A 23,977-nucleotide genomic window follows, 5' to 3' on the forward strand; every position below is an offset into this window, starting at 1 on the left:
GGGGTGGGGGCAGAATAGATACCATTCTTTCAATCAGCTATCATTTATAGTTTCAAGAGAAAGCGTATTCAACTTCAGCGACATTCCCGATTCGTCCGAAGAGCTTTGCCGTTTGGACAATAACCTAGAAGATATCCTCGCATTCCCATTACCCGAACCCCTGGGCGTCAATCTGTAATTATTCGAAGCCCGACTTCCGGCTCGCGACAAACTTCCATCAATTTCTTCCTGTTTTATCGGGCTAAAACGTCCCTGTTTAGATTGTGTGGAGCAGTAATGTTCAAACGACTTCGCGATTCTTCGGTTGTTAAATTGTAAATTTTCCTGTTCAGTTTTCTGTTGATACACTTCTTCAGTTAGCAAAAACTCTTCGTCAGCTGTAAAAGCCTCAGTTCCACTTTTGGTAAACATCGCAAAATCAAGTGCAAAATTTTTGTCAACATCTTGCAAGTTCATACGACTAACTAGCGTTTGAAGACCTTTTCTTCTGGACCTAAGCCGATGTATAAACATACGTTTCTCGTACGCGACTTTTCTCAAAGCTCGCATCCGTTTTTCAGAAAGCATCAAAAGTTCTTTTTCTAGAATCTTCTGTTCGAGGGCGTTTCGGGTAAGGGTTATGTCGTAAGGGCGCGTATTGGGAACCGCCCATTTAAGAACTAAATCTTGAACAAATTGCTTTTTGCGCATCGATTTTGGCGCGTCATCGTTTGAAGCCAGTGATGGATTGGTCATAATAACGTTGCAAGTTAACAGTTATGTAACCGGTTGGTTAAACTGAAATTATAATTCACTGCAGAAAGATTTCTGTTTGGCTTGGTTTTGATTTGTAAATGTACAATTGAAATAAGTATTTTTAACGTTGCCAGGATTAGTCTGGATTATGTTAAGACAGGTGCACTAAGAGAAACGTCAACAAAAAGTTGTCTTTCCAGCTATTCGTCCAACCAAATTTTGGTTACGAGTAAACAAAAGACAACAATTTTCAATATTTATCGGCGACACGGATATTAAAGACCAAATTGTTGGGATAAAAATGCAGGATTACAAAACAAAGAAAAATACTTGATCGCGTCTAAGCGAAAAACTAATTAAGAAGGCTAATCGAAATGACGTAAATAAATGCGATTCAGTTCAGCTGAGGGCTTCAAAGCGATTATGATGTTATCAAAATCCCATTACATATAATATATTGAGACATTCAAATTACCGTAAGCTATAATTAAACGAATATTGGGTGACGTAAAGACAAGTTCTAAACGCAAAGCTCACAACTAGTTTTTGAATTCAAATTTTTTTTTAAATCGAATCCAAATCAGATGAACTAGAATTTGAGGATTCTGCTATTATACGAATTTCTGAATGTATAGATTTATTCCGATAGAAAAAAGAAGGCTCGCATGGTTAGTTACGTCCTTCAAACAACATAGGGTTTGCGTTACTTTGAGAATTTTAGCGAATTGGCTCCGGCAATAGCCAGCTGGGGCTTAGGGATGCTAGCATAAGGGGGGGAGCAGAGTGGGGGGGGGGGGGGGTTGAGAGATTAGTGATAGGGTTGTGGGAGAGCTGAACGAGATATGGTCCAGATCGCCAGATTGGAAGGTTGTGGACGGGGGGGGGGCTCTTCGGGGTGGTGTAGCTGAGGGTTGTCTAACTTAAGGTACCAAGAACCGCCCTTCACACCTTGAAATTGTCTCCTCAAAACCGTTTTGGTCAATCACATGCTTAGAGACTAGTAAAGCGTACGGCTCTAACAGAGCTACACGGTCACTTAATACAATCGGAGCGCTACCTGTTAATCCCATTTTTGAGGACGAAAAGTCAAATGGGTCTGATGAAAAACTGTCAAGCGAAAAATTGCAAAAAAAAAGACCACAGTGCTAATATAATTGCTAAACTTCTCGATCATAAAAACTTCTCAATTTGTATTATTGCGTAAAAAACCTGAAAAAAAGCGGACCCAACGGAATAAGACGTGAACTTTGGAGTAAAATCCGATCATTTTAGATTTTCAAAAACTGACAATTTAGGAAATCTTGTGGGAACGCAGGGACAGCCAAATTAAACCTGTATTCCTACAGTGTTTTAAAGATTGATGCTGTTTTAAGCCTTCAAAAGAATCAAGTTTGAAATTGACAAATATATTTTTTGGCCGAAAATAAATTTTCGTAGATTTAAATTCCGTCAACTTAATTAGACTAAGCCTCTTTTATTGCTCATTTAATGAAGGCCGTTAATAACTTTCATTTATCATTTACCCTGATAACAAAAACGGTTCCGAATTATTAGAATCTCTTCATTGATTCAAGCAAGACTTATTAAAAATGTATGCAAAGAAACGAAAATCCTAGTGAGAGCGTTGGCATTCATTTTTTGTCTGAAATGAAAGACACGTTGCTAAAAATGTTTAAAAATATTGAGCATATAAAATCATTTCAAGAGCACGCTGCGAGCTTGAGACAGTTAGGAAAACTTATAATAAAAAAAGTTATGTTAACACTGCGGCAATTGTGTTTAAAAAACGAAATTAATAAACTTCAATTAAACAATAAAGTAGGGATTAATAGACAATAAACATATACCAAAAGCTTTCTAATATTTAACCAAACTATTATAATTCCATGCACAGAGGTTGTCTAAAGTAAGAGAAGGCGAAAAGTATCGTGAGTTACGTATCAAAAAAACTTTCGAGATGGACCAAAAGTGTCGACAATTAACGAAGCTTCATAACATCAGTTGTTAAGTATTTTATAAATAACTTCAAAATCGTCGGTTTTTCACATCAGATTTAAGCAAAACTGTTTACTATACAGATGGTGAACTTTTCATCAGTTTTTCAATTAACTGCGAGTTTGATTAGATGATTTTTAAGGCAATTTCCGCATGCTATCGTTATTGAGAAAAATCTGGTACATATTCTATGAATCGCAGAACTGTTTCATTGTTGCAAAAAGCAATTTTTTTCAATTCTACCGGATGCTTTCCACGCTATGTAAAATGTGAAATAATTTTGATTTTCCAAAACAATCACCTGAAAAACAGCTTAGGCAAATCACTGAGGATAGTTAAAAACTAATTCCAAATTGCCAAATCGGAAATGTGGTCTAAACATAGAGACATTTTTTACTGCCTGATTGGCTTCACTTCTAATCGCCTGTGCCTCTATAGTTTCATTTCAGCAGTATCAATTAATTGGTTAATGCAAAACTAATAACCTATTTCATCTATCCAATAGACAATATTTGAAAAGAAAATCTCTTTTAAGTTACTTATTGATCACTCCATGACGCTAAGTACATCTTTTCGAACGTAACAGTAGGATCAAGAAAATAGAGACAAAATTTCCGAAAAAAATAGATTCTGACTGTACATAAAACCAAGCTGGTAAAAATAACCGCAATCGTTTAGAATCAAACTTATATATTTCTGTGTCTGTAATTTAAAAATTGATCCTACCTCGACTTTGACCATGTCAGTGACGATGTCTCTGCAATGTACATCGAGAGTAATGAGAGCACAGAGAATGTTCCTCACTAATGGAGTCAACTTCCCCCGGACGAGACTGGCAAGGTAGTTCAGATTCTAAACACAGTTGCTATACAGTTTGGCAAGTTTTGGAAACATCCGGTACTTCCCGACCATCCCACAATCCGTTTATAAAATGCTATTAGATTGACTGACGCCAAGAGACGTCGTCTAGATCTATTTAATCAACCCCACTTGGTCCAGAAAGTGAAGAAAAACAAACATTATCAGTTTTAATTTAGTTTAAAAAAATCAATTTGGACTTTTGTTTCATCCTTCCGTCACGTCTAAAGTACAATATGCCTAACTATAATCGATATTTACATCTTTATAGGGTTTAAAAAAATTGTAATGGCAATTCATACCTGATAAGCTACACAAAAACCCTATCAGAGAAAAGACATCGGTTTCTTCGCATAGGCTCGTGGCAACAATATCTGTTCGATGTGCTAGTCTTCAATGTTGATAAGGTAGATTTTTCAGATGTCTCAATGTTCAAAAAGTCTCAAAAATTAGCCATTTCATGGAATGATCCTTTGTCACGTGAATAAAAAAATAATTTCAGTGTCGTTTATGACTATGATTACAATTTTAATATCCAAATACGCATCAATTCATATTTCAGAGCTAAAATTTAAGCAAATTCACATGAGCAGAATACCTGGAAACATTTCTGTTCATAATCAGCCACAGCTTTGAGCACATTGGTGTCATTCTCAAGACTCTCAGTCACTTCTCCACTCCAGTAGATCATAGACACTGTCAGTACCACTTGAGAGGGGAAACTCTTGATCCAGTCAGCTTTGGTCGCCTTCTGGTGGTACTCCTGCACAACACCCAAGTTATCGAATTTTGGCTTTTAAAATTTTTTTTTGAAAAAATAAGCACCTTGAAGAAAAAAAACAGGATTTGGCTATTTGTCTCAGCGCTGTTTGTTTAATCAATCAAAAGCAAATATTTCTACAGTATCAGTTCCGTCTGATAATGTTCAGAGTTTAAGAATTTTCAAGTAATATGACTTCTAAAATTCTTTTTGACAATGAACAGTCATTTGTGACGAGAAAAACAAAATTGGGCGTCAAAAATGGTTAAAACTATTATTTTTTGATAGCGTCTCCAAGTTTTAGAGGAGCTTAGTTGCATAATTGACACCCTCCGTACTATAAATCCTATGTCAAAAAGACGCCATTTGACCCAGCTGTTCTACAATCCGCATTTGTAAGGCCCGTTGACAAAAAGGACAACAACTACTAGTAAGTGACTGCGCAGATTCCTTTAGAATCTCAATACCAAAGAACTACTAAACACTATTCTGGGGTCTATTCTGTTTCTCACTAATTTATTCTCACTAAGCTGGGGGGGGGGGGCAAAACAGAATAGATCCCACTTTGGTTTCCCAAAACAAAAACCGATAACCAATTTCAGCCCTTTATTCCACAGAACGTGTCCACAGAAACTATATTAGAAAAAATTGAAAACCGAAAAAAAAGGCTTGCAGTGTTTTTGGATCTTGCAAACATTTTACTCTATATCAAATAAAAGAAGTTTTGACGAGAGCAGAAAATTTTAACTTTTCTAAAATTTCAGCTGCCCGGCCACTTTTTTTATACATAGAGGTTGAAAGTTCGCTGAATATTAAAATAAGCTCACGTTCTTGAGATGAAATTGCGTATAAAAATGGTTTCCCAAGGTTAAATTTTCAGGAAAACTGAGTTTTCTCTTATATGTTAACAAACTTTCACAAAAAATAAAGGGAAACTTTGATATGATCCAATTAACAGATGATACTAGTTCTCTATACAAATTTGATAACCTATACAACAATTGACAAAATGAGAAATCTTTTGATGAGAACTGATAATAAGTGGCACAAAAAATGGCGCTCATAAACAATAAATGACAAATTTATTCAAAACAAACCAAACATAACCTGCGCAAGGCATTCGATATCCTGAAATTCGAACAGATTCAAGCTTCACATAAAAATTAAACTTAACATTTGTGATTTAAATTTCCATTTGCTATTTGTTAGGACTAATATACCATTGTAAATGAGATTGTTGACGTAAAAATCAATTGTAATATTGCTTCTCTCTTTCAATAGAATTTTGTTTCAAAATTTGGCTCGAGAAAAAAGTATTTAAAATATATGCCAACAGACAATTTAAGGTAACAAAGAATGAATTTTGCTTCGAAAAAAAGATTAACGTTAAGGTCTGCTTCTATCACAAATTCTTCAAGACCAGCTGTTGATCTCAAAACTAGTTAAGTGAAGCTTCATAAAGACTTGATGCACCAGCGAACATCAGAAACTTTTAACAAATTAATTAAATGGTTGTTCAGGACAACCAAAAGACTTAAAAAACCCATAAAAATAGAGCGAACTGCCCTATCATGCCCAGATAGCGACAAGCAATTTCTTATTTTAACATTTGAAAAATTAATTTCTACTCTTTTTACGAACAACAAAAAATAGTCTTAACGTTTTCAATTTTTCATTAATAAATTCAAACATATTTAGAGAATGTAATGATTTAACCAAGAGATTGTATCTTAGGGCTCTAATTCTGTTCACCTATTCATTTAACCTGTATATTACAACAGCATATCATTTGCCTCCTCTCTCTCCCTCTGTTTACCCCGCAAAATTTTTATCCCAAAATCTTTTCCCAAAACCCAACTTACCCCTTACTTTGGGTGTTAATGCCTATTCGTAATCTTTTGTGTTAATAACGCCAATTATATAAAGGACCAAAATCCAGGTCAAATGATACAGAGAAATGCAATGATGGGAGGTGAAACGAATAGAGTTAAAAAAGCCGAACACCATATTATATAATTTAGTCCTAACTAACTACTTAAGAAACTGTTCTTTCACAAGTGCAGTGAGTTCATGGAAGTAGTTGATAATAAGTCATAATTTGCCATTCAAACACTAAATTAATATTTCCAAATAACTGTCATTTTTACCGTTTTTTTATAAATCAAAGATTAACTCCCAAAACCACCTATTCGGTGCACTTTTGGAGAATTTATCTTTTTTTTAAATAAGGCTTAGACAACCATTACGAAACTTGGTCATAGTGAATAGCACTTATTATCAACTACTCTATGATTTAGTATATAATAATAAAACAGTAACATTAACAGTAACGTTAACCTAACATTAACAATAACATTACAGAAACATTAACAGTAAAAGTAATATTAACATTAACCTAATATTAACAGTAACATTAACAGTAACATTAACAGTAACCATAAAATTAACATAAACAGTAAAACTAAAATAACAGAAACATTAACAGTAATATTAGCATTAACCAATCATTAACATTAACAGAAACAGTAACATTAACAGTACCATTTTCAGTAATACTAACCTATCATTAACACAAGCAAAGATTATAATATATCATTAATGATAATTACAAACACAAGATATAACATTAACCATAAGCACAAGATATAACACTAACTATAAACAAAAACACTGACTATAAACACAAGATATAACACTAACTATAAAAACAAGATATAACACTAACTATAAAGACAATCATAACATCACACTAAGTCTAAACTTAACACATCACTGTTAAAATCAATCAATCTACTACGTTCATCCTTAATACTAAATTCAATATATTCGGTTCTATCTTTTGTAATATTTTGACATAAAACATTTGTTGGTATAATAACTACATTATAAGTAGGTGATTCAGTTATTCTAAAGGTATAAAATAAAAAATACCACTATCTCATCTTATCACTACCATTATCTTTAATACCAGATATAAAGTTGAAGTGAATATTAATTGTATTAAAACCCATTATATCAACTATCTTATTTGCTGTGTATATACCTGTTGAATAGTTTTGTTCCTTAACTCCTAATAACGATGCTATTGAATTATCAACATCAAAGTCAACAGAACCACCAACATCCATTTTAAACTTCAATGTACGCCTATCAGCCTTCTATTATAACATTGCCATTTTCAGCCTTCTATTATATCATTGCCATCAGTTTGTTCTCTTATTACATTTCTTATATCAGATAACTCATATGCACCAGGCTGTATTATAATAGATTTTGAAGCATTATGATTGGTCCCCTCTAATGAATTTTGTAATTGTCAGACAAGGTTACTATATATAAATTGGTCATAATTCTCAGTTATATTAAACACTGAATTATAATCAGATAATAAAATTAAACCTTACTTTCTTGTATTAACTATAGGTTCATTGAAATGAAACCTTTCACTCAGTCTTGTCATTTTTAAGTTAAGTGTATGTTCATCTTTAGTTTTAGTTAAAGTATCATGTATCTGTTGCAGTTCCCATAATATAAGGCTATCTGCCATTTCTATAATTTAAATTATAACCAACATAATAACCAATGTAATAAAAAATATAATAATTAATATAATCCATGAAGCTGCAACTACGTTGATCCACGCAGTTGCGACTTTGTCGGTCAGTAAAGCTGCAACTACGTTGATAACCAATGTATTGACCAATGTATTAGTCAATGTAATAACTCAAGTGTTTTTTAGTAATTACGGAAGGAGGCCAAGTTTGTGCTTCCCCACAGCCGAAAAGTATACATTCGAAAAGCAACTTAGAAGAAGGATGGTCGGAAAAAGTATTGCGTATCGCATGACTTTTAAATTTACCTGAATAGCTTGTTTAGTGATTTTCCTCAGATTGGCAAACATAGCGTCTTCCACTTTCCCTAGCCAGTCCTCGACGTTGCCCCTGGCCTTCAACCCCTTCCCCAGGCTGACCTTTTCACCTTCAGGAGAGATCATGGCCATTATGTCTTGGGATCCAGGCGCTGGCTGACCTTTGGCCGCAGGACTTCCAGCTGAAAACCAGACGTATTGATGTATCAACTTGCATAAATATTAATAACCAGAAAGTTGAAAAATGCATCAAGCAAAAAATACGATGACTCACTCAGAATAAGCAATGAAAATGTTTAGCCAGTGGTATGTTTGCATTAATTGGTAATGGGGGGGGGTGCAGTTTTGCATGTTATATGTCCACCAAGATGGGGGGCATAGAGAAAAGACCCGAATAAATTCATAAAACTTGTAAGCATTATTTCTCCAGATCTCAATTCAATATAGAGCCAATAACAGCAACACATGCACACACGTTCAATCCACTCGATAAGACCAGACCACGCATATTTGACCGTATCAAAAATCACCATTAGTTGCAGGTCTGGATGAGGGCGTTTTAGGGGGAGAGTAGGGCGTTGAAATATCCCCAACCCCTTCCGCACCTCCGGTCAGAGGCGATGCTTCTGAAAATTGAACCACATTTGTTCATCATTGCATTTTATATTTTTTAGAAAAAATATTTTGAAGATTGCACGAACTTAAATTGCCTTAATTACGTTGAACTATTAATTACGTTGACCTCACTGAACCCAATTCAAAAGATATTGAATTTTTAGGGAAATGAATTTACACTCAAATTTATGGCAAGCCATTCATCCGGTGTTTTAAATTTACTTCTTTACAAAAACTCTCAAACTTTTATTAACTATTCAGTAATTTCATGGAAAACGCTAAACTTTTCAATAAATAGATTTCAGTTCTATTTTTCAATCAAATTTTAAGATATCGGCGCACATATTGTATTAACAGCATGCAAATTTCCACATTAGTTTAAATGATCGAAATCCGTATTATTATAAATTAATATTGCATATTCACTGTATATCTCTATGTAAACAAATTTTTCCATTGATGTTTCATTGAATAATATATATCTAAATGCGTAAATTTCAATCATTGATTAAAATATTACTTTTTATATTGTTTCTCATTTTGGTCCTCATATCAACCCCCAGCCAGTTTGACGGTGAAAAATTGACAGAACATGCGCGTGTCAATAGAAGAGCCAAATTTAAGAATCATTTCATCCCTTTTGAGTCAGTTTGCAACCGATCCAGGTTAGAATCAATTCCGTTTATAATCAGTGGCAGACAAGAAATTTCAAATTTAGTAATATTGTGCTTTAGCACAATATACAATTCAACATTGATCAGACTTCAGCCTCAGAAATTTTTCAAAATGGATTTCACAATTGTACTATTTCATCCATGCATAGTATTGCGAGACTGTGTCTAGTTTTCACATTTTTTTCTTCAGAGTAAAAAATGGCACGATTTGTCTAAAATTTCCACAAATTTTTGACAAACTATTTAAAATAATCATTTTCTAATTGTAGTCGCTTTTAATGTCTACTCATTGCCGTCAAAAAAGCTAAGTTCCGGCTCTCCTTTTGATGGGGGCAGGAACTATAAGCTCAGCTGAGATATTTTTGTTCAGTCTATTTTCGCCAATCGATATATTTATCACAGAGAACTGTGAGTAGTATGACTAGAAAGCCCGCAGAATAACATATTAGCAAGTAATTATCAAGATATGGTGATCTCTTTAAATTTTATCTGATTTTGTATTCTCAGGTTAGATTTACAAGTAAGTGCAGAGGTCATTTTCTTACTTCTGCCCCTTTTATATATTTTAACTGAGAATTTTGAATCTAATTGAAATTAAAAAGAGGTCAAGCACACTTGATAATAAAATTGTTACCTAAAAGACATTACTGTTTGAAATTTATTTAGAGAACTGGGAAAGAAGTTGATTTACAGATTTCATTTTATGTTGTTTGGCAAAATGGTTTACTTCGTAAAAATGTTTCTCTCTACTTGACAACACTAAATTACAGTTGATTCTATGTTGGTAATTTCGCTTAATTAGTGTTCATTCTAGTGACATCAAGAAGTTTGAGCTTATCCCAATTTTGCATACACATCTGTACTTTTTTAAGATCCTATCAAAACTTAAATAAAACTTTCAGGAAACTTTTTCAAATTCTGAACGTAGTCTTTCTCTGCTGCACTTGATAGACAATTGAGCCAAAAAATTCAACAGGCAGGTTAGGAAGAACATGTTCCTACAAACACTAGCGAGCCTCCTTGTCTTTGAAATAAAACAATCTAGCTGAAATATAACAGTGACCATCAAAAAAAATTCTATGCATTCCGAAAAATTTTATTGAAAAAAATTAGCAACAGTAGCCGAAAAAGGCATCTCAAGAAGAAATCACTGGAGTTGGATTGGACAAAGAGATAATTTGACACTAAGTTTGATGGTTAAATTCTCTTGGCTTAACCTTTCTTATTTATGAATTTTAAACGAAACAAAGGTTTTGAGAAACCGGTTATAGAACTAATTTTCTTTAGAAAAAACAAGACTAAATAATAAAAGGGAGAATTGACACTGACACTGCATTTTTCTGCCAAAGAATCAAAAATCTTTAATTTCATTCTAATGAGACTGAATAAAGATTTAAGTGCACAAGCTCAAAAAAATGATTACATCAAGCTCTGATATCACGATAAATTTTAGAGGCCGAATTATATTCCACGTCTCGTGATACTGTTCCTTGTCTCTCAGTTTAACAAATTGATCGAAAGCGATAGTGGAAATTTTATTGGAAATATCAGAAATTGCAGTAAAAACTGAATAGAAAGAAGGAAAGCACAAAAATTTAAAAAATACATCTAAAATCAGAAGCAAAAACAAATTTTAAAAAGGACAGCTCGCACTAGTCTTTGCGAAGCACAAATTACCGCGGCATCCATGCAAGCAAAAAGGCATTAGCCATGCGTGGGCACTTTTCATAAATTAAGATCAACATGTACTCTAAAAAGAATAAAATAAATTTGATAGCCACACTAAATTCAATCTTATATCGCAACTAGTATCAAATGACTGGAGCCTTGATTGAGGAAGATCTGCGACACTTCATTATATCGCGAAAAATTTGCGAATTCATTTTGATTAATGCTAATAAACCATCTTTATGTTTATCAGTTGGTTATTTTCGTTTTTTTTCTATGATCTGAGTAGCTCAACAGTCAATCAGCTGAATTAGAAGACACACACGTAAGTTTGAAAATGGCGTAAAACGTCATTTTAAAACTCCCAGAATTAGTTTATTTAAGCAAAGATAAGAGACGTCAAGATATGTCAAAATTCAGGCCGAATACCTCGAACTGCTACGTAATTCTCGATTAATGCCTGAAGTTCTCAGTTAATTGGAGCCGCGTGGCTTAATCAAACTTCGCAATCCAATACAACTCCTCAAAGATATTTTTTTGAAATATATGAACAAAAGCGCCAAATTGTCAAAACCATTTATGATTTAGATACAAAGTCAACTTTTTGGAATTGAAAAGTAGATTCTAAACAAAAAGTTCAATTGTTAAATAAGTGCACACAAAACGCGAAACTCACAATGTAATTAAAAACATGTTATTGTTTTACGCCTTGTGACAAAGTAGGCTCATAGGATTTCTGATAGGGGTTATGAGAAGATAACATCAGTAATTCAAGACATTTATTGTTCATAAAATGATCATTAATTATGAATCATCAAAAAAAGCAATAAAATTAGCTGTGATTTAGGGAAACAGGACTTATGGACAGATTTCAGACAGAATCCGAATTCCTCAAATATGGAAACGAAGTTATGCTTACGAGAGAAAACTTGATCAAAGTTCGCCTGAAACCCAATCTGACCTCTAAACGAGAATTTGTCTATATATGTTTGCACAATTACGAATGCGGTAATCTCGCTGCAATGTTTACTGCAATTATTCAAGGACTTCTATTGGCTGATTTCACAAACAGAAACTTCCAAATATGCGTTTTCGAGCCGTGCGAATTTCAAAAACTGTACCTGCCAAAAAGCTATGACTGGGCATGCAAGCACACAGAAATGTACTGGAACGAGCCAAAATTTTTTGCAGAAAATTTATACTTAACCAATAGCTCTAGCCTAGTTGAGAAAGTTATAAATAACGACAAAACTGATTCTATTTTCTACACAGTCAAAAATAGTTTCCTTTCAGACATTATCAAAATTAAAAACAAGCCTGAAAAATGGATTAACTTAACAACAGTAGAGCTTTACCAGACATTACATGGATTGATATTTTACAAAACCGACTTTCTATCAAGAAAAATCAAACGAGTGCTCAACCAAAATCAAGGCGAACTAAAGTGCATATCGGGAGAAACAGGAAAACGTCCGGGGGTTATTAAATATATGTATTCACGAATTTATACTTTTGTTCAGTGGATAATAGATATAATACCTGATATAGAAGTTACGGGCGAGTGGGAGTTAACGCATGATACAACTCTTTTCATTTCGACCAATTCGGAAAAATTCTTCGAAACGGCAGAGAAAGCGTTCAACAAATCAAGCGAAGTCAGTAATGCCAAAAAAAGGTTCAAGCTTAATTTTGTGAAACTGGACGGGAATTTTAGAAGCATAGAAGACGACAGAGCAACATGTGACAATATGGTCAGGAAAGTTTTAGAGTTCGAGGTAAGATTCTTTCTAGAGTTAATTGTAGAATCACCTTGCGAGATCTGCATCAAAGCGTTTCAAAATTATATTCAAAAACATAACCAACTAACGTCGGGCTAATTGCTCTCGAACGACCGGCGAGCGGTTGGCTTCGTCAGTAGCTAGCCACGGTGTAGTGAGCCTAGCTTTAGCTTGATTCGACTCCGCAAATTTCAGTTTTCTAGCCGTGTTATTAAAAAAAATAAAAAAACTGATAATTTAAAAATTTGCAAAATATTGCAAAATTTAAAAAAATCTTTCAGATTTCGCACTGAATATGTTCTTTTTTAATCTGGAGTTATGTCAATTAACCCATCTGCAAGTCTTGGAAAGCTTCGTTGGCCAGTAATGATTGTTAAACTCAGAAGACAAAAATTTTTAAAAATTCTTGAAAACAATCGCAAATGTTAACTAAATCTTGGTAAAACTCAGGATATTAAAACCTTCAAAACCATTTCATTGTCTAAAAAGACTATCAAGTATCCCTATTTCAAGCTTTAAATAGTTTTACTGGCTCATAAAGATTCATAAACTTGGAACATGATAATTTTCCAAAAATTAGAAAAAAAACAAAATTTATCAACAAACTGCTAAAGTTGGAGTCATTACAATTTGATACCCGTTCCGTTAACACTAGAAACTATGCGACAGAACTGGTGCCGGAAAAAAGATTAAAAAATCAAAAAGACTAAAAAAACTTGAAAAAATTGCAAATATTTTTTAAAAATTGCTGATATTAAAATCTTGAAAAACATTCATTACATCTAAAAGCTATGATGTAACCTATAATTAAACCCTATAGGAACTTATGTGGCTCTTGAGGCTGGTAAAGCCTATAAAATGACAAAAAAATTCAAAAAAACTTGAAAAAATCTTGCAAGTTGCATAAAAATACTGCTGAAATTTCTGATAATAAAAGGTGAAAACTAATCCATGGCCAAAAAACTTTTTCCAGTAAGTTAATATCAAACCCTAAGGGAGATTTTCTTTTAGTGTGAGAAACCTGAATAATCACAATAAATGTAAAAAAAATGGAAAAAAATTTTGTAAAACAAAAATGATAAAACTCGAGGTGTTGAAATCTTGAAAATCACTTCATTACATTTAGAAACAATACAATTTCAAACCACAGAGGAAATTCCTTGATTTTTCAGGTTGAGAAACCTAAAAACTGATGAAAGTTTACAAAAAAACTTGAAAAAATTGCAAGTTTCAAAAATGCTTATCAAAAAAATTGCTAAAATTGTTATATTAAAAAATTGAAAACTAATCCATGGCAAATAGAATTTTTTCAGTAACTTATTATCAAACCCTTAATGACAATTTCTAGCCCCTGTGTCTCGAAAAACGTGAATAATGAAAAATAAATCTCAAAAAATTTAAAAAATTTGAACGATTTGTCAAAAAAAAGCTAAAATTCGTGATTTTAAAATGTTGAAACCATTCCACTACCACTAGAAACTATGCAGTAACTTAATATAAAACCCTAGAGGAGGTTCCTTGACACCTAGTGTTATAAAAAACTCAAAAAATGACAAAAATTTACAATATGCTTGAAAAAAATTGTGAGAATGACTATAAAATTGCGTGTTTTTAGCGAGCGGCTGTTCGTCACGGGAGGGGGGGGGGGGGGGGGGGGCAACGGGGGGCTGATTGGGATGGAGGGGGTGGGAAACAGTGAGGGTGGGGGAGCGAGCAACAGCGTGCTGAGGGGTGGGGGCAAAAGTGGGGGTGTCTACAACCTCTAAGAACCGCCCTTCACACCATAAGTATAAGTCTCCAAAACAGTTTGATCTAAAACAGAGCTGAAAAACTCTAAGAGCACTTAATGCCCGCTAGACGCTACCTGTTTACCACAATTTTGAGGACAAAAAGTCAAAAGCGTCAGACGAAAAATTGGTCAAGCGAAAAATCGCATAAAAAAGACCAACAGGACTAATATATTTGCTCCAAACTTCGTTTGAGAGCAATCAACAAGAGAGACAGTATGCTTTGAAATCAAAAGTACCACGCAAATCAAAATCAGTTCCCAAGTGAGGCAATGGTCTGTAATTAGCAAAATTTTTGACGATAGATACCACTGAATTGAGTTTGTTAGAAGGTTGCGAGAGACAGCCAAATGTAAATTGCGCAAAAGATGAACTTCAAATAACTCGAAAAGAAGCTCTACTTGTTCAACTTATACATAGCTAGATAAATAAAGCCTTCAGGGACAAAAAGGAACAGGAGAATGAGTTATAGGAGATGCCCAAATTGACCCGCTGAGGACAAGTTGTTTAGCACGCTAAGCTTGCAAGTAAGAGATGCTGGTCCGTTTTCAGTTGCTGCGCCTTCTTAGGCCCCCTGAAAGATTTCATTCAAATATTTGTTGATCAAAATATTCAGAGCCAATATCATAGTAAGACACTAGCCAAGTAAAGAAAAATAATTGAAAATGGCTAAAAACAGAATAATTCACGCCTAATCATGTAAACAGCAATCTTATAAACAGCACTGATTGACAACATTGGCAGCTAATTGTATTTTCATAAAGTAAAGAAACAGAAAAAATAGTTTAAGAGTTCAATTTGCATGTTCTTTGTTAAAATCAAAAACTATACCAACCTTTAATCGAGAAATGCATTGATTCGTATCCATAAACTGCGTCCCAAAGCCCATGAGCCAAGGAAAAAAAACAGAGAAAACAATCAAACAAATACAAAAAACTGAACCAAAATTTTTCGAAGCCTCTTTAATTTCAACAAGATCACTTCGAAAAAGTTTTGCGTTCGAAACAAACATTAGTTCCTCCGATTATAATAAATGGTTGAAAATAAAACACTGTGCACGAAACCGTTTTGCTTTTAAATAGATGCATAAAAGTTTTGAAAATGGGAGAAAATTATATCTGAAGAAAATGTAAATTGAACCTTTCCACAATTCCAGAGTCGGGATCGCAATCGCGGAAGAGTTTTCAGTTCAAGTTTAAAATTTTGCATAATTAAACTTATTTTTGGATGCTGAAATTGGAAACTGAAAAAAAATTTCGCTCGGTTTTAATATTTAATTTGATAGAATTAAGCACATATATATTGGATATTAGTAAGCATATTCTGCACATGTGACTGAGGCCAGAAAAGTGAAAAGAAATCCAATAAGCAACCCCTTTTCATCGAGAAACGACAAAATTGAAAAACTTATCTACAAGAATCTTAGGAGACAAGCCTTACAATTATGCATCTTAAAGACGAGTGTCCGTATTCTGTACAAAGTTAGTAGTTCATGCAAATATAACCGTCCTAGATTAGCAGAGGTAAGTCAATATCTTCTCACAATAAATGCTCTCAATGAAAGATTACTGGATCTATTCTGTTTCGCCCCCCACCTTAGTGGGCTAAAACTTTTACACCCCCAGGCGCACGTGCTATTTTTTACATAATAGCGTGCAATATAACAACACATAATTTGTAACAGGGCAATAAAAAACACTGGGGTGGGGCGAAACAGAACAGATGCAGATTATTAAATAGCAAAACTGAAAACTTTTAATGCTTGGAAAAAAGTTTTTCAAAAACATCTACCTATGTCACTATTCAGCAAAAAAAAAAATGTAAATTCAAAAAACCTCAGAAGAGAAGAATTTTGGATTTAAGCATTTTGTCTGCTCGCTAACTCTGATTGAGCTATATTGGAGGTCACAAAAACACAAAAGCATGTATTTTTAGATTGAACAGATACACATTTGAAAACATGACCATTTGAGAATTCTTAAGCTGAGCTCAATAACAATCAAAATGCTTGAGCTTCTATTAATTCATAAAATCAAAATGGCATGATTTCTTTTCAAAAGGTTAATCCGGCGTGAAAACAAAAACAAAAACAATAGCTTCATTGCTTTATTCACGTTTTAATGTTTTCAGCTCCTGATTTTGTGTGATGCGTTGCTCATTTCACATTCCCCAATCAGTTATCTAGCAGCATTGGTTCGAGGCAGTTCTAATGGATTATTATGCATAAACTACAGGAAAATGTATCGCGAATTGGAGGCGAATAAACAGATGATTATGGATAGTTGCGTACCTGAAACACTTGGAACTCATTATGAAAGTCAAATTGAATTTTTGCATAATAACTCTGTTAAAATAGGTCACCTTTTCTAAAAATTTAGAATTTTCATATTATGTGTGTGTGGTTTAGCTGATTTGTAAATGAGGCACTCTTAATTTTGTCGAATTGAACTAATTCAAGTCACTGAACTTCATCGATTAAAAAAGTTGCAGTGCTAATAATAACAGTATGATTAGCTGAGAAAAGGGGCTAAAAAAGCTTTTAAGAGCTCATAAACATTAACAACAACACCCGCCATAAAACCATTGAAAGGTATTGATTTTTAGTAACCAATGAAAAATGGTCGGCAATCGTAATAAAAATCCACAAAAATTAGATCTGGAAAAAATTCGCCGACTATTCATAGCTTTATATCTCTAACTGGTAATATCTGAAGCATAGGAACTTACGTCTATCTTCGCCCCCTTGTGCTTTGGCATCAGAACCAAACTCAAGCAGAGCAATTGCGTCGAAGCACTTTCTCAAGTGAGGCTGGACTGCGTGAGGGTTTCTGGTCTGAGCAAGGATTTCAAGCAGCTCGTCGTTTGAGAGGAAGTAGAACCTGGAAACGGTTTGAATTAGTAATGTAGTTTGCGAAAACCTTTCCTCCATCACCTTTCACTGGGGATAAGAGGGGACTCCTAATTGACTTCGCAAATCGTCCAACTCTGTGAACAGATGTGTTAACGAAAGCAAATGTGAGACAAGTCAGCAGAGACAAATAAAATGCATAAACGAAATACCTGACTATCTTACTCATTGCCAGAAAACTTCCTGAGAATAAACAGCTAATATGAATCTACAAGATCGCAAAACAAAGCAATTTTGATGAGAACAACATGAAAATCACTATGTCTTTAAAAACATAACAAAAAACTTTAAAAAAACGAGGATCAATCTCTGAAAGATATTTTTAATTACTAAATTGAAAAAAGAAAGCGATGAAGAAAAGGACAATAAAAATGAATCTCTAAATATATAGCAGAAATAGAAATGGCGAAGAAATAAGTTGACTTGATATCAAAGCTATAGCAATTGTTTCCAAAAATGAAATGTAACGACTGCTCTCCCAGAATTGACCCGGAAAGCTTTAACCCACCAGTTCGTCTTATAGTTCGGCTATAAATCTGTCCAGATATTACGTTTTTGCAGTTCGCTTTTGTAACTATATATCCGCTATATTCTTACCGTTGCATTACAAATTCACTTATTTGCTATTCTTAGTTTTTTCGATATCGATTTGGACTGGGTTTACTAAAAATCACACAATACGAGATCTTTTTACGTATACCAGTTCACTCCGATATCTGAACAAATCGAAGACAAAGATATGTCTAACATCTGTTCTCCGAAAATATTTGAACTTAAACTCAAGTTGCGTTCAGTGCTTTGCACTCAAAACTCGATATACCAGAAGTTGTTGAATATCAGAAAATTTACTGCTCAAGAATTGTGCTTCAAAACGTACCGTATGTCAATTTAATTAATAAGGCAAAACTATTGAGTTTCCAGTGACTTTTGGCAATTTTTCAAACTCTGTCTATGCGCTGAACCTCGCGCTGTGCATGTCAATTCTCGACAGTTGATTGATTAATGATGAAGACCGAAAAAAGTCAGTTTTTCTATTCAAAATTGACTCTAGGAATTGCTGTTAGCTGTGTCGAATGTCCACCGAAGATTCTAAATCCGCGTCAGGAATTCAGTTTAGAATTGACGTAGAAGGCTGTTATTAAATGTATGCGAATGACAACATATGTTTAATATAGAGCTGGATTTGTTTGCTTAATAAATATGAAAATTTTAGTTAAGCTCGGCATTGAGCGGAACTAAATTTTAGGAAAGGGTGGAAAGGGTATGCGTTGGGGATCGATGGGGGATGGGGTGGGTGAGGTAGATGAGGGTAGTGTAGGATGGAGAAGGAGTAACAAGGTGGGAAGGGATAAGTGGGAGGGGATGGCCATTCGTGTACCGAGGATTGTATTACAAAAGGTGACTAATTACCCAACAATAGAAACACAGAGTACCTAACGTTTATTGCGCAACTTTCGAAAACAGACGTCAATATTCTACAAGAAAGAACTCAAAGTTCAAGTCCCGAACAGCAACGTTTCAGCAGTAAGAAACGTTTTTAAAACAAATAGTCCTATTCGAGTAGTAAAAAGGCAGTCGCATTACTTCAAATAATTGCTTCGAACTTTATTTTGGAAGCAATTAACAATTAAATTGGTTGAAAGAATCAATTCTATTGAAAAACAATAAACGGTTTACACAGTATTTAAATAGGAAAAAGAACTTTTCAATAACAACCCAGTAGGACAAAAAGCGAAGAAAATAATAGATGATGGTAACAGCCAATTTCAACATCATTTTTAAAAATTTTTGCTGAAAAATACGTCCCTCCACTAAAAAAATTTAGGCATCAAGAGAAAACACTAACTTTCTCGTCCAGCAGTTTGAGACAAATTAGCGTGCTTTTGAGACAAATTAACTCTCGTAATAATATCAAATAAAGTACAATATAACTCTCGTAATAAGTTCTATCAAAGTTAGAAGAAATTTCTTCGATATAAGCACAAAAAAAATTACAGATAGTAAACGAGAAGCAAAACCTGAATGAACACAATATCAGGCTGATAAAAAGCAAGGGAGTACTGAGTTTAAATGAAGTGTGTATGTTTTTCATTCGTTAACTAATTTATAGGGTTTAATTGCAATCGCATTATGGTTGGGTGAAAAATCTCTGATGCCAAGTCTGCGATAGCAACATCAGACTTTAGTTAGTAACGCATGAAAAAAAGATTAACACTCACCAGAATGAATACAACTATTTATCTAAATTGCCTTGAAATAAACATAGCCGGCAGATTGCCCAATAAGAGCCACCATATAGACCGCTGAGACTCCTAGATACAGAAGACCACCGAGACCAATGACAAAAGAGATTTGAAAAAGATATTCTGACTTCAGTTTCTAAGCTTATTTTCAAATCAAACTTTAAACGCAAATTCCTATTAGGCCATATCGGCCTGTAATTACCTCAATTTGATTACCTCTAGATTTCATAAGAACGCTAAGTCATTTTCTTAAGTGAGATAAGTCATTTATGAACAAAACATTTTTCACGCCATTGACTAACAGCTCACACAAAGAGAGTGACGAAACGCACACAAATTTAGTTGCTGAGTGGTTGAAGGAAGCGAAAAAAAGTTGCCCTGTGACTTCTTGCCGCGTAATCAAATGATCGTAACAAAAATATGGAACGAAGAATTAAAAAGAACGTAGCAGGACGTCATTGACTAAACAAACAACTCATTTTCATTGACTAAACTAGACCTAGAAATGATTAGGAATTGATCCGAAAAGGGATTTTTTGAAAAATAAATTGATCAAAAACTTGAAAAACAGTAAAATAAGCAGTCAAATTGCCACAAAAGAACAAAAAATCACAACCGAGAAACCAAATGCAATGTCAATGTACAGTTATTCATTGAAATATTTTTCAATACATGAACAATCGTTACAAAATTGTCAATTCTTTACCTGGGGAACCCGACCCTCTTGGTCTCGAGATACTGTTCCAGACACTTCTGGATCTGGTCCAGCAAGGCATTGTTGGTCTGGAATGTCTCTAACACCCCTGCTTTTGTGGCTGCCCGAAGTGCGTTGGGCAATTTGTTCACGTTTCGCATCACATCTTTCCATGATTTGTCCACCTGAAAACTTTGATGCAATTAACATTGGTGTATTATTCAAATACATGGCTGTTGAATATAGAACTGTTTGGATTTGTTTCTTTCCTCAGCTAACCAAAAGTTGTCTCTTTATTTCCTTGAGCAAAAAAAGTGAAGGTGTATTTTTGCACTGATAACGGCTTGCATAGCTCAATAAGATGCCTGGGAGTATCCGTTGCAATTTAAACATACGATTACAAAGGTGAAAAATATCAATTATTGATGGTCGGGACAAAGAAACTTAAGTTCTGATTGAATGAGTTTAATAATGTATGCGGATGTTTAGTGTTCCTCGCATACTTTTGAGCTGTTCTAAGAAGTAAGGATAATAAAGCCATAATAAATAAGCTTCAGCTTCGCAAAAATCTAGCCTCCAATATATGTTTCCGAATGCTATAAAAAAATTGACACCCGCCATCTCACAACAGACAAATGGTGATTAAAAAAGCATGGCGAAAAAGTGAATGAGATTCGATATACCTGCATGAACATTTTGGCTTCATCGGGCAACTGTCTTGCAATGTCAGGAGCAGAGAAGATGCTCTCAAGGTACAGCCAGTTCCTCTGACACGTCAGCCACTCATCCTGTAAAACATTAAGAATTCCATAACACTTTGATATTTGTAAAAACATTTAGCAATTAGGTGAAAAACACTGAAAGGAGCAGAAATTGAGCCAGTAATAAGGCTACCGTTATTCGAGATAGAGTCGACGTTATAAGAGGCATAGAAAAATCAAAGCTAAGCATTGATTAACATCCGGTCTCAACCAGGGTAGATTGGGAAAAAAAAATAAAAAATATTTGGCAGTAGATTTGAAAATTTGAAGAGATTGTAACAATTTAGAACAATTGAAGTTTTTCGATAGTTTTCTTGATTCTTCAATGAACTTGATGCCCTTCATAGCATATGAAGATCGCAAAAGTCCTCAGTGGGAGGAGATGATTGTGACAGATAGTAATTATAGGAAAATTAAATTCAAACACTGGGTAATTTATGTGAATGAATTTCAGCGACCTGTGTATGAATTATTGGAAATGGAGTAGGTTGGGGGTGCATGAAGATTTAAAGGAAGTTGGTTGCTTTAAAACCGTTCAAAATGTCTCTCACCAGTGTCTCGTTGAAGAGTGCCAGATTCTTGACCCATTCGTCCACTTTGGACTTGATGGGACCGACGTGTCTGGATGATGCGATGGTGCTGACATTGACGATGCTGTCATCTAGCAACACCTGGATGTCGTCAGTGCCGCCGAGGATGAAGACGTCTTTGGAGTCTCTGTGGTTCAGTACCACGAAGTCTGTAGTCTTCCAGGAATCCTCGACCTGCAAACATATAGTTTTACCGGGTCTTTCCAATTATAGCCCCCCTCCCATTAAGATATAATTACCAAGATATGGGGGGGGGCTATAGGTTATCTGACCACTAAGCTGGGGGGCTATAATGGGACGACCCGTTTTTCCTTACTTGAATCAGAGACACGCGTGATTTTTGTACGCCACAAAGATTGATGATAAATCTGCATTATGTTATATTTCCGTTTTAATTGCTGCGCACCGTCACACACTAAAAAAAGTTCAGGTAAAGTTACCTTAACGCAGTTAAGGTAAACCTCTGTTAAGGTAAAATTAAGGTAAAAGTTACCTTAACTTTACCTTAACTTGAGTTAAGGTAAAAAAATACCTGAACTGTGTTAAGGTAAAATTACCTTAACTTACCTTAACTTTTTTAATAACTTTCTGCAGTACATAATTGTTTATTTTTAGTAAAATTTGCAAACCAAATGTTGAAGTTTATTACAAGAGCTTTACAATGATCCTTATATGAAGCAATTTGAGCTAATATTTGTCGACCTACACTACAGCAAACCCCAAAATTACTTTCAGTGAGTGCTCAAAAAAATTCAAAAAGGCAGTAACGCACCAGTTTTGCAAAAACTTGTATTTTTTTTCACGCGCCTCTGTTTATGTATTGGCTGCTCACAAATCGATTCCGAGTGGTACCGAAAGAACTGGTTTCAGAAAAACGGTTTAGAGAAAGTTTAAAAGTGGTTTTAAAGTGTATCAACTTGAATCCAATCACTCTTCCTTATATATTAAGTTAAAAACTATTTTTCCTGCATAAAAAAATCGCTGGAAAACTGGATTACACTAATATAGAAGCGGTTTCGACATATGATCTTCATGTAGCTTCCATTAATTATAGTCTGTCAGATTCAGATTGATTTTTATTTTAGTTCGAACTGATTCCATTTTCCAACAAAATCACTACTTCAAAACCCTATTCATCGAACTTAAAATTGTTTGTTATAATCAGGTAAAGGTTTCCAAATTGGGGTTCTCTGCTATATTAAGGGGACAAAAACACATTTATGGAACAGTTTCCAGCCGTTTGTTGAGTTTCGCAAAATTACGGTGAAGTTCAATATAAAATTTTTCCTCTCTTCAGACCTACTGATATTTCTAGCTTGACCAAGTATTGTTGGAAGCTTTAATGCTTTTAGAGGTTAACACCAAAAGTGAAGTCTCAACATAACGGTTTCAAGCAACAATGAATTCTTTAAAATCAAAACAACCTGACCTGCGGTGGTTTTAAAGTGGATCAATTTGAATTGAAGAAATCTCCAATATATTTTCAATCAAAAACAACTACTCCTGCATAACGTAGATCTGCGGAATATTGAATTCTACCAATATAGAAACGGTAACGGCATATAGTTCTCATTTAGTCTCCATTTCTTTAAAGCTTTTCGGAATCAGATTGATATTCTTCTTGAATCGAACTAAATCCATTTTCCAACATGAGCAGTTCTTCAAAACCTTGTCCGTCTAACTGAAGTTTGCTTGTTAAATATGAGTAAATGTTTCGGAAACTGGGCTCTCGACAAATTATGGGGGACAAAACAAACATGGAACTATTTCCTGCTGTTTATCAAGTTTCGCAAAATTACAGTTAAGTTTAATATAAAAGCTGCTCATTCTTCAGCCCTAGTGATATTTCTAGATCGAACAATTAATTTAGGAACTAATTGGCATTTTTTAAGTGAATATCAATACTGAAGTTTCAGAAAAGTGGTTTAAAGAAACTTTAATTTCTTTAAATCATAACAACTGGAAACGCAGTGGTTTTAAAGTGGATCAAACTGAATCCAATCACTCTTCCTTATATGTTAAATCAAAAACTATAATTTCCTT

The 23,977-nt window shown here is 34.2% G+C and overlaps 3 protein-coding genes across 9 annotated transcripts in view; 2 read left to right on the forward strand and 1 right to left on the reverse strand.

Moving 5' to 3' along the window:
• Positions 1-23,977, reverse strand: part of LOC142351793 (dynein axonemal heavy chain 6-like) — a 199,474-nt gene that overhangs the window by 101,013 nt on the left and 74,484 nt on the right. For 6 of the 7 annotated variants that reach the window (XM_075403973.1, XM_075403970.1, XM_075403972.1 and 3 more), the window contains 8 exons: positions 21,896-22,108; positions 21,267-21,371; positions 20,596-20,768; positions 17,466-17,617; positions 8,747-8,842; positions 8,208-8,398; positions 4,187-4,351; positions 3,457-3,582 (listed from right to left, as the gene is read on the reverse strand). In XM_075403973.1, the coding sequence (XP_075260088.1) occupies positions 3,457-3,582; positions 4,187-4,351; positions 8,208-8,398; positions 8,747-8,842; positions 17,466-17,617; positions 20,596-20,768; positions 21,267-21,371; positions 21,896-22,108 (1,221 nt within the window). The remainder of the gene's footprint in view (positions 1-3,456; positions 3,583-4,186; positions 4,352-8,207; positions 8,399-8,746; positions 8,843-17,465; positions 17,618-20,595; positions 20,769-21,266; positions 21,372-21,895; positions 22,109-23,977) is intronic. The other variant, XM_075403971.1, reaches the window with a different exon arrangement.
• LOC142351794 (uncharacterized) overlaps positions 1-23,977 on the forward strand; it is a 338,941-nt gene that overhangs the window by 53,695 nt on the left and 261,269 nt on the right. The gene's annotated exons all lie outside the window — the stretch shown is intronic.
• Positions 1-23,977, forward strand: part of LOC142351795 (uncharacterized) — a 192,012-nt gene that overhangs the window by 53,694 nt on the left and 114,341 nt on the right. The window lies entirely within an intron of this gene.

Source organism: Convolutriloba macropyga, chromosome 13 (assembly GCF_964194025.1).
Source record: "Convolutriloba macropyga chromosome 13, txConMacr16.3, whole genome shotgun sequence".
NCBI lineage: Eukaryota > Metazoa > Xenacoelomorpha > Acoela > Convolutidae > Convolutriloba > Convolutriloba macropyga.